Below are 11,586 nucleotides of genomic sequence, written 5' to 3'. Positions count from 1 at the left end.
GCTTTTCGATCAATCTCCTATTTTATAGTCATTCATATTAAATAGGCTCGGGATTTACTGATTAGTCGAATGAACAAATCTATTTAACCTATTATTTGTTAACTCAAGGATAATGATTATGAGCATATCTCTCCAACCAGTCATTTGTTGGTCGATCCGGCTACTGTGCTCCCATTGGGAAAGGGAAATGAGATTAAATTATACTACGTAGGAGTATTAGATTTTCTTTCCATTTAAGTCACAAATAATTTTTGTCCATGATGAGTATATTTTGCCGGGCCCCAAATATTTATGGGCTTTTTGTCAAACAAGGCTACTTATTGGGCATTGACGAAAATCTAGGATTGTCAGGATTGTTATACAAATAGCCAGCCAGATTCAATATTTATTTTTTCTAGTCAGTATATATAAATTATACATATATTATATATCGTTGGCTATTTTTAATTTAAGATATTAGGTGGGCTGCTATTTGAGTTAATTCTTCATTGTCATTACTCTTTAGCCACTGTTCAAAAGAAGCTCTGCGTCTGACAAAATGAGGGGGAAGTACACAGTTAGCCACTAATTAGAGATGTCATTACTCTTTAGCCATTGTTTAAAATATATTTACTCTTTAGCCAGTGCTTAATAAATTTTTATTCGCCCGGACAAAAATACCCATGTGCTAGACATGTGTGCTGTATAAATATTAAGGATATGGTGTCCTTAACTTCATGAATGTTGTGTAAATACTAAGGATAAAGTATCCTATATTTGCACATTCCATTATTAAACTTTAGAATATCATGTCTTTTTCATATGTACACTGCAAATGTTAAGGACATGACGTCCTTAACTTCTTGTGTGTTGTGTAAATGTTACAGACATAATATCCTTAACTTGTATTTACACCTTCTGTTGTTAAACTTTAGGACCTCATGTCCTTAACTTCATATGTGCAGTGTAAATGTTAAGGACATGGTGTCTTTACTTCACGTGTGCAGTGTAAATCTTAAGGACATAATGTCCTTAACTTTATGAGTGTTGTATAAATATTAAGGACATGGTGTCCTTAACTTCATAAATGTTGTATAAATATTAAGGATAAAGTGTCATGTATTTGCACCTTACGTTATTAAACTTTAGAAAATCATGTCCTTAACTTCATATGTGCAGTGTAAATGTTAAGGACATGGCTTCCTTAACTTTATGTGTGCAGTGTAAATGTTAAGGACATCATATCCTTAATATTTATACAGCACTCATGAATAAATGGTAAAAATACCTTTTCGTATTAATTTTAATAGACCAGTGACTATTTTTGTTCAGCATTAAAAATATTAGATAAAACTAAATATCATATTAAAAAGTAGCTATCTCACGCCATTTCTACACAAAATGAAGGAAGAAGTAGCACAAACGAAATCGGGCCTTGTGGCCCAAATTAAAAATCTCAGTCCATTTATATTTTGTCGCATTTTAGGACCATATATCCAACGCTAGTAGAGAAGAAAGGACATGAATGACTGTAGTAGCTGAGTATTGATTCAATGACCCTCATGGCTTCTGCAATCTCTGCTCCTACTGCTTCTTCTTCTTCTTCACTATCATCATTCACTAGTAAAAGACTCTCTTTCTCTGCCCTTTCAAATTCTTCCATTTCAGCTCCCAAAGTTCAGTTGTTGAAGTGGATTCCTTACTCGGGTCTCACCCCTTTCTCTTCTTGGAATGGACTGAAGCAACTCTCCATTTCAAAATCTCAATATTCAGTACAAATTGGTATGGTTCTTTGCTAATTCAGCTGCTTTAAATGTTAGTCAATGCCATTGGGACTTTTCTTATTATGTTCTTGATTCTTTCTGCTCAAAGTAGTTCCCTTTTTTTTTATACCCGTGTGTGTGATTCTTGAAGTGATTGTGTTTACAGGAAGAAGTAGAAAACACAAAGGGAAAGGAGTATATGCATCTCTGTTTGGTGTTGGTGCACCTGAGGCACTAGTAATTGGGGTTGTGGCCTTGCTTGTGTTTGGCCCAAAAGGTCTTGCCGAGGTCTGTTCCCTTCTCCCCCCATACAATATTGAGGACCTTTTCTGTTCTTTACTCCATTTGAGGATATGCAAAAGTCTTAAGTTACCTGTATTTTTCTTATAGACCCTGTACTTAAGTAGAAAGATAGTTCTTTTTTGTTTTGTTTTAATCCTTGGGTAGATGTGGAGTTGCCAGCTGAATTAATGTAAGAGGAGGTAAACTAGATCATCCTAAACTAGAGGGTTGGAAGTCCATTAGTTCTGGAGGTAGGGGAAGAACCTTCCTTGGTAGTCTATGCATTCTCTAGAACTGTTAATTGCCTATAAAATTCTTCTTTATGTGCCTCGGATATTAGCCAAATGATCTTTCATGTGCTTAAGTTTAGGAGGGGTGTGGTCTAGCATGTAGAATAAGACGGGTAATTGAACACTTGCAGTGGTGGATGCACCTAAGATCTTGAGTGTACAAAGGTTTTAGGCAGCGTTAGCCCATTTGGGGACCGTGATAGCTACACAATGAAGAGATATGCCAGCGGCTTAATGGGATGAGTTGGGACTTCTGCGGGTGTAAAAAGAACTAATGTAAGTTATGGGAAAATTAGGAAAATGTACTATCTCAGTCACGAGAGGTAAATTGAACATTTCATGATGAGGTCTTGTGCTATTATAATCAATTGCTAAGCAATTTTCCCTTAGGATTGGGCGTGATGCTATAGTCATTTTTTGGTTACACCTAGATGAGGTGGAGTTCTTTGTGGTAATGCTGGAGAATGGCTTAGCTTTCTCTTTTGTTGGTCCAATTTTTGCTGCAAAATCACATTCTAATTATGCATTTGGTTCTGCAGCTAAAATTTCGGGATTCTGAAGTTGTGAACTTCAAATCCTTCCCTCTGGTTCAAGTACACCAATCTAAATGTAACCTTGACCATACTACCAGTTGTTTTTCTGCAATAGGAGAATTTAGCATGTCTCACTTCAACTCTAATGTCTAATGAGAACCTAAACTTTGATTTTTCATCTTACATAATGAGGCTTTCTGTATGTCAGGTTGCTCGTAACCTTGGGAAAACTTTGCGTGAATTTCAACCTACTATCAGAGAACTTCAGGTAGGTCCTTATTGACATTTGTCTGAGTTTCTTTGTTTCTTTTATTTCTGAAGCAGGTTTTGATTCTCATGGTGCTCTTGTCTTTTGCTTGAAGGAAGTTTCAAGGGACTTCAAGAGCACACTTGAACGAGAGATTGGCCTTGATGACATTAAAGGTTCAGGCCAAGACACAATTAAGTCTAGCACAACTTTAAGACAGGAGGTTGATCCCAGTGAGTCGTTATACCTTTTAATATTCCCTCTGTGTTTCCCAAAATTAGTATACTTTTATTTTTATAATCTTCAAACAGGCTTCAACTTCTTAGACGTTTTAATCATCATATCAACGGCTTAGATGTTATAGCGATGCCAGATAGAAAGTGCCAAGCATATGAGTGTACTTATCATATTAAACAACCTTTGGTGTGTGCACAGTTTTTACTTTAGATTGAGCGGTGTTCAATTGGCACTATGGTAAATATTGCAGTTTAGAATTTGCATGGGGAAAGAAAGGCAGCTACCACTAAAATGTAGGTTTAAAACACGTTAATGTTTCTGCGTTGTTCACTATGCTAGAGTTCACTTTACTGCTTAATTAAAGGTTTCATGATTTTTGAATTTGTCCTAGAAGATAATATCTTTTATTCTGCCAAGTGAGGTAGAAATAGGATTAGATTAACTGTAGTTGTGCCTTTTAGTGTTGCATGTAATTCGGAACTTCATTTTTGTGTGAAAAATGTTGTGTTAGGGTTGGGAGTTCATCAGTAGAGTTTCAAGATTCAATCCTCATCTCCCCCTAGTAAAATTTGTCAGCAGAGGTGGTCTGATCTTGTGCCAACTGTATTTTATAGTGTTGGCGTTTGAGAGTTTTCTTGTTATACTTTTGAAAGCTACACCGCGCTATCCATCCAATTCCTCCACCAACGCGAATCCCAGTTAGATTCAGGCATGATACACATTGCGTGCAATCATTAATTATACTAGTCAGAGTAGCTATGTGAGAACATCTCACGTTCTTTTGGACACACACCGATGATGACCGATCAGAGACTTGTGAGCTCAACACTCTGACAGCTTGACAGAGGTCTCTTATTTTATTCATATTGGGACCTACATTTAACATTGACCATAGAATATTGATTGTCGTGTGAATCTTGCTTTTACATTCATTTCCACTTTGTGAAGTAACCACTTGGATTAAAAGGAAATTCTTTACGGAATGTTTTTTTTTCGAGATGGACAGAAGTTGGGGTTTTTTATTGTACAGGTGTAAAACGTTAAGGGAATGCACGAAGAGTTCATGGAAACATAGGGCTCATTTCACACATTGCCTTTCCAGGATTTAAGTTTAGTTCTTCTAACTTTTGGTCCTTATCCTGAACCTCTTTTACCTAGTATTATCCATAGCCTTCTTCTGTAACTATTAGATTTGTTATTATGTCATTGAAGAAGCAAATCTGTGTTCCATGCTCATTTTTGTTAACAGACTAAATAGTTTCATATCCTGTGAAGGAATTTCATTATGTAACTCTTACAAAAATGACAGATGGTTCTCCATCGCCAAGCATAGCTTCCTCAAGTGAGGAGGACATGGAAAGGCTGCTGAGAATCGCTGAGGCTGAAAAACAAGCTGAGAAAGACCTTGCATCCTTACTTGAAAGTCAGTCTGAATCCCGAACTGTGTCACAAGGTAAGTAGATATGCAAAATAAAGTTTAGAACTCCATTATTTTAGATTTCTACTATAGCCAACCATGGTTGCTAATTCCAGATACCTGGTTACTGCACTTCTATTTGGATATTTTGTCACTCTCGTTAGTACAATAAGCAATCCGCTGCTCGAGTTCTTCTCCTTTACCATTAATTTTCTGGTATGAAGCAGGGTGCGTTTCTACTAGATGTGTTGTGCAAAATCACTTGAGTTTTTATGACATATTCTGTCCTTCCAAATGTTTGTTTGGTCATCCACTCATCCTTAAGGAACTAACTGGTGTTATTGTTTCTGAAGTTGCAGATAATACTTCTTCCTCAGATAGAGCATACTCAACTGAAGAGTACTTGAAGATCACCGAGGAGCAGCTAAACGCAACTCCTCAGCTGCAGAATGAGACATCTATTCCCGAGCAAAGCCCCATCAATGCCCAAAGCCTGTCGCAAGGTTAGTAACGTGTGCACATAGAAAACACCTCTTTGCTATGTTCCATCTCTTAAATTGCTGAAGTCCACAAACCTGGTTACTCTTGCTATGTTCCTGCTGGAGTTTCCGGAAAGTGATATATTTTTGTTTGGTTTTTTATTGCCTCATTAGTACAATAAGCAATCCTCTGCTTGAATTCTTATATCCTTTACCATTTTTTTTTTTTTGGTAATTGAAATTTTTTATTACTAAGTAACGTGTATGTACAGATTCTCAAAACTAAAACAGAAACAAATCGCCTGCATCCAACTGCTAAGCACATCTTTACTTTCTCTTACCTTCGATGTCTCTTTGCCTATGGGTAAACATTCAGCTCTTTCAGCCTACCTGCTATCTTTACCATATAATTTTCTGGTAAGAAGCAAGGTTCATTTCTACTAGTTCTGTTCTGCAACCCAGAGCTGATATGAAATTATATTCACAATTTAGGGCTTTTCGACCAAATTTGTTTTCTTATTCATCCATTGGGAACTGTAATTGTTTGGAAAGCAAGTTAGTTAGGATTAGAAGTTAGTTATACAGTTGAAGGCAGTTAGAAGAGTTGGCTCACTAGTTCTATAAATACTACAGGCAACAAGGGAAATGGGGCATGGAAAAAATGATAAACTTTTGAATCTCTCTTTCTCTGCAGTTTCTCTTTCTTCCTCCTCCTCCTCCGCTCTCTCTCAGTCATTGTCTTCTTCACTAGATATTGTTGTGTCCATTTTGAGTATCAATAAAATGTCATTTTGTCTTTTTTGTTGCCTACTTGAGTACATTACAGGAACTATATGGTATTTTTGTTTCTGAAATAGCAGATAATTCATCTTCCTCAGATGGAGCATATTCAAGTGAAGAGGTTTCAAAGATCACTGAGCTGCAGCTATCTTCTCCCCAGCAAAGCCCCTCCAATGTCCAAAGCCAGTCGCAAGGTTAGTGATTTTTGTGCATAGTAATTTCCTTCTGTCCCCCTCAGCGTGTTCTTCTGATATTTATTCTTAACTGCATTATCCCCTCAGCGTGTTCTTCTGATGTTTATTCTTAACTGCATTATACTCCAGAAACTCTGAAAGAAGCTGCCTCGCCGATCCCTTCTTCCCAGAAACCTGAAAGCGAGACATAGGGAAGTTAACATTGTTTACTGCAGGGCTTGTTATTTTTTGAATGATTGAATATTGTAGTATTATTCTTAAGATGCTTTTTGAACTTGGACATCTGTTGCTCGAGAAACAATTTTGTACATTATAGCCATTGGAAGAGTGTTTTACCGGATTTCACTTGTTGTATACTTGCATTGTATAAATTAAGATAAACCCACGTCCTCTTTATTTGCTAGATGAGATGGTTGGCTGGGGCCTGGGGATGAAATAAATATTCTCTCGTAAACCTTCTAAGACTTTCTGATTAACGTTATACGGAGATGACATCTCAGATTCCGTCCATTCATTTTTAATTTAAGCTTGTGTGTTGATGATCAAAAATAAGGTTCAACCTTTTCTTGTTTTTCGTAAATTGAGATGTTATTTCTTTTTCATCGAAGTTGGAACAATGGTGTAACTGTATGGCAATTAAATTGAAGTATTCAAGCGCTCAGAGATAATTAAGATTTTTAAATTCCACTATAAGGTGTTACAATTGGTTGGTACCTTTGTTCTAAATAATAAGACAAATTACTTTCTTTTTGGTATGTTAAAATGAAACTTGAAGATTTCACAGTGTAAATTAAATATAGGAACATTTATCAACTAAGGGCTGTTTGGTTTAAATTATCTTACTTGATATAACTAAGTTTTCCTGATTGTATCAGTTTCTTAAGTTACCGTCACTATCCGGCTTGTTGTCCGAAATCTAAAAAGCTAACTACTGACTGTAACATCCAAAGAGATTAGTTATTTGAATACCAATATCATTTTTCACAATCCAAATTTAACCATGCTCTGACACAAAAGATTACTCACTTTTCAGTCCAACGAGGGAAAATGAATCCAGCTAATCCTAGTACTAGAAGCTATTTTTTACCTTTTTAATTTTGATTCAAAATAAGTGTCTTTTTGCATAATAAAAAAAAATTAATTTTATTTTTTTTAAAAATTGTCCTTATTTACATATCTCAATGTGTCAAGGTAACAATTAATTAAAGTTAATTTAATGAATACATTTTTTTCCTCTAGAAGTTCGTATTTCTTTAATGAGTGTACCAAAGGTAAAATGGTCACATATTGTGGACAGTGGCTAAGACAGAATTACCGCTAAGGGGGTTCAAATAAGAAAAAAGGTCAAAAAGTTGTAGCTAGAGGGAATAGAATCAATGACCTTACAAAATTTTTAAACCCACTTGATCACAAAGTTATGCCTTTAAACTGTGTAAACATAATATATAAAGGTAAAACATAAACATAAATTTGTGAAGGGGTAATGTTTATTGTTTATCACGAGCCGCAGATACTTCTGTTTTAACTATTTATATTCTTCTGGTAAAACATGAAGATGAAAGATATCACGCATTAATTAATCACTAACAAACTTTATTCCTTTATACTTATGACTTTCGTCTCTGCATAACATACAAAGAACGAAAAACATAGAAAATCAGAAAACAATAAATAAAGAAGGAGAAGAAGAACCCTCTGGTACCCCTACCAGCCCCACCCCCTAAATAAAACAAAAGGAAAAAACTAGAAAGAAAATAGAAAAAGGAAACATACAAATTACTCATAGAACTTAGAGATAGATTCAAGCAGAGAAAATTAATTAAGCTTCCATGAGAAACTCTTTATCCTTCTCCAACCTTTCCATTGCATTTGCTTCCAAGCTAATCTCCACATCAATGCTTCTTCCTCCATTTTTCCCTTGATACAAATACACCATCCCATCAAACCTATTATTCGATCCACTCCTCACACTCTCCGGCTTTCCCCATCCAAAATCCACGTCGTACACCTTAAACCTCGGCGAGCTTCCAACTGCCACGCAATTCACTCCTGCATCTTTGTACTGAAAAATCTTCGGGTTACTTTCCCATTCTTTGTTACGTTCATCGATCGCCTTAGCGTCGTGTTTCACAATTGCTTGCTGTATCATCCCCGCTGCGAACTCAATTGGCTGTGCCAGCAATAAACCCGCTGCTGTCACCGTGAAAATCGCCTGAATTAGGTTTCCGAAGTAACTCTCCGGCATCGGAGGGTCGACTCTTTTCCTGCAATCGGCGAAGACGGTGTAGACTGTGTAGTCCTCCGGCTTGAGCTGGCGGGCACGTGTCACGGCGAGCCACACGTGTGCGGAGAGCGATTGGAATGTTGAGAATGGGGCGGAGGATCCCTCTGGGGGATTAGTGTTGACCTTTGACTTGATTTGGTCAATTGCTGACTCGGAGAACTTGAAGAGCCTTTCGCGGAGAGGTGGGTCCACGCTGGGGATGACTTCACCATTGGTTGCTGACTTAGCAGATTCTGGTGCGTCGGATGGCGGGGAAAGGTTGAGCTTGACTCGGGTGTTGCGAGCTTTGGTGCGTTCGAGGAAAGGTGGGACCGAGATGGAGGTGGACCCACAACAGAGCTCGGCCCAGGAGGTCATGAAGTGCCACGTGGAAGTACCGTCCAGTACAGCATGATTAAATGCTATTCCAATGGTGAGTCCATCCTTGAGCTTGGTGAGCTGTCGGTAGTTGGCCAAAATAAAATGAGACCACAAAATAAGTCATCAACGGGTCCAACAAATTAATTGCTATTCTGCGTCTTTTTCAAATGAACTTTAATGTAAAGAAAATATTCATACAATAAAGATCATTTTAAGTTTATTTACTAAATGCAGCATCTACACAAAATTGGTAATTCTGAAAAAAGGATAGAAGATTTATACTTTAAGAGTTAGTCAGATTACACTAAGAATATATATCAGTGGATAAAACTTAGTTGTGAATGTCGTTAGACATTTAATTTGTGGTCTTATTTTCAATTTAAAAAAAGTTGTTTTCCCCCAATAGGAACCATCATGATATTATGGATAAATTGTTCAACTTATCATCACATTAATTAAGTGATCTTTGTCTTAATTGAATACCAACCCTAACACCACGATGTAGCTAAACGATTTAATTTGTTTATAAGCAAGATTGGAGTATTAGCACATCGACTGGCTTATGCTTGGAACTTTAAAATGATTGTGATACAGTATCATTTCCTTTTGTAGTAAAAGTTGTGGATCTTTCCTAAAATTAACATCCTGATCAGAAATAAACTCGATACAACATTTCTAGTTTCTGTGCCACCGCCAAACCTCTATGGGCATTAAATGTACGTAAGCATATGAATAGCTGAAACTCATTCTGAAGAATAGCCAATAATAAATTATGAGTGTCACACTAACAGTATTAATACAATCGAATTACTTTAAATTACAACAATCACGTAAAATGTATATACTTCCTCCGTTCACTTTTACTTGGCATGTATTTGTCACTTTGCGCGGCAATTTTTTTTTCTACTTATACTTACAATATTTATTACTCATCTCAAATCATTTTCTCAAATTCAATAAAATATACATCAATTAATATGGGTATCATGATAAATCATGCACTTTATTTATTATTGTTTAAGGGGCGTGAAAAGTCAAAACGTGTCTAAATAAAAGTGAAGGACGTGAAAAGTCAAAACGTGTCAAGTAAAAGTGAACGGAGGGAGTATAACTTAAAATTCATTTATGGAGCATTGAAGCATTTACCTGCACAGCCAGAAGAGGCCGGTGAAGCCCTTCAAAATTCAAGATTTTATTACAAGGAATTAAATCCAGGAATTTGGAGGTGCCTTCTTCATCCGTAAGATCTGCAACTTCAATCCCTTCTGCGGCGGCCACTATCACCTCCGCGCCGTCCATGTCATCGTCGTATTCCACCTTGAAAACCTCCTCTTCATCTTTTCCCAGTTTCCCAGCTAGTTGATAGAAATCTTCCAACACTAAGGCAAGACCATCTTTCAGTTTTTCCACCGTTTCCTCAAAGTTTTCAGCACCCTTATAGATCAGCAGTTTTTGGTTGTAATAGAAAGCTAAGTAAGGAAGATCAAATGTTACCAATTGGCACTCTTTTTTGCCTAGTGGTTTATGTGGTTTTACGTTACTTTTCTTCAGGATTTTCACATTTGTGACAACAGTTTCCTCCTTTGCTACTTCACCTGCCATGGCTAATTTCGCAAATGGTGATGAGATTGGAAAAACAAGAGAGATGAACAACTGAAAATGGCTTTGTTTTTTTGGTGATTGGAAAATGAGCCAAGAAAGGTGATTTACTTATACTAGAAGTAGTACTAGACTACTAGTGTAGGGATAGTAACAGTGTATATTGGGAGCGGTTGGGATGCATTTATGAGTTTACTTGAGTGTAGTTGGATTCCATTTATTACTATCCTTAGCTACTGTTTTGGATGGCAGTTGAAGTAAATTTCTGTTTCCTTTAATTTACTTTTGTTTTTTTGTTTGTTTATTTTGTTCCTACTGTTTCAACTCAAATATATGGATTATAAACACTAACAACCTTGCATGTTGGCCATCGGTTCTCTCCAAGTAATACTATGATGCTGACAAAGCTCATGCTATAAGGATAAACCATTTTGTTTGTCGAGCAACGTGTCTTAATATTGAATATTGAATTAAAGAGCTAGTTGTGAACAAAATCCCATGTTACATGATATTTTCAGTAAGGAAACTATGTGCAAAGCCATGCATTTTTTGCAACTATATTACTGGCCAGCAGAAGTTAAAGAAACGAAAAGTTGGGGCAACTGGCAGTTAGAGGCGGAACCAATATTTGATCTTTATGGATTCGAATTCTAATCCGGTTAAGTTTCTGAACTCTAAATTAATAATTTATATATATTTAATAAATTTTATAAGATAAATACATAATTTTGATTAAATTTACTGGGTTCGACCAAATCCGTAAATCCTATGCTAGCTCCACTCCTACTAGCATCATTAATCAATATAGTACAAGCACATTTGTACTAAGATGAATAAGATCTCTCTACCTTTTTAATAGGTCCTATGAGTGAATTTTGATTAGTCGGGTTTTGATACCTCAGCCTCAGGCTGGTTGTGAACAAAATCCCATGTTCCATGAGATTTTCAGCCAGAAAAATTACGCGCAAAGACGTGCATTGTTTTCCAAATACCTAAATTATTAGTGCCAGATTATCATTTTGTCATTTCTGATTAATCATTAGATCACCACAACTGGTGGTAACTCCTCTCTAAAGCAAATTCCAAGTATTTCCGCTTTGAAACTATTAGTGGCTAGGAGAGGTTGAAAACATGGGAAGTTG

General features: G+C 36.5%; 2 protein-coding genes across 13 annotated transcripts; one reads left to right on the top strand and one right to left on the bottom strand.

Moving 5' to 3' along the window:
* The first annotated feature begins 1,465 nt into the window (after positions 1-1,465).
* LOC104112230 (sec-independent protein translocase protein TATB, chloroplastic) lies at positions 1,466-6,546 on the top strand. Of its 12 annotated transcripts, none has more exons than XM_070197199.1 (8): positions 1,466-1,761; positions 1,894-2,030; positions 3,056-3,115; positions 3,210-3,327; positions 4,641-4,784; positions 5,108-5,251; positions 6,106-6,201; positions 6,331-6,546. In XM_070197199.1, the coding sequence occupies exons 1-8, from the start codon at positions 1,533-1,535 to the stop codon at positions 6,390-6,392; spliced, it is 990 nt and encodes a 329-aa protein (XP_070053300.1). In that variant the 5' UTR covers positions 1,466-1,532; the 3' UTR covers positions 6,393-6,546. The 12 variants fall into 12 exon arrangements, with proteins under 12 accessions (XP_070053300.1, XP_070053296.1, XP_018631849.1 ...); XM_070197195.1 differs by having other exon boundaries at positions 6,088-6,201; XM_018776333.3 differs by having other exon boundaries at positions 6,085-6,201.
* A 1,231-nt stretch (positions 6,547-7,777) lies between these two features.
* On the bottom strand, positions 7,778-10,595 carry LOC104112231 (BAHD acyltransferase DCR). The gene is made up of 2 exons (XM_009622096.4): positions 9,992-10,595; positions 7,778-8,923 (listed from the first exon to the last, which is right to left on the bottom strand). The coding sequence occupies exons 1-2, from the start codon at positions 10,445-10,447 to the stop codon at positions 8,021-8,023; spliced, it is 1,359 nt and encodes a 452-aa protein (XP_009620391.1). The 5' UTR covers positions 10,448-10,595; the 3' UTR covers positions 7,778-8,020.
* Positions 10,596-11,586: the final 991 nt, after the last annotated feature.

This window comes from Nicotiana tomentosiformis, chromosome 3 (assembly GCF_000390325.3).
Source record: "Nicotiana tomentosiformis chromosome 3, ASM39032v3, whole genome shotgun sequence".
Lineage (NCBI taxonomy): Eukaryota > Viridiplantae > Streptophyta > Magnoliopsida > Solanales > Solanaceae > Nicotiana > Nicotiana tomentosiformis.
The sequence above is the reverse complement of the archived record's forward strand: the minus strand, read 5'-3'. Positions and strand labels throughout refer to the sequence as shown.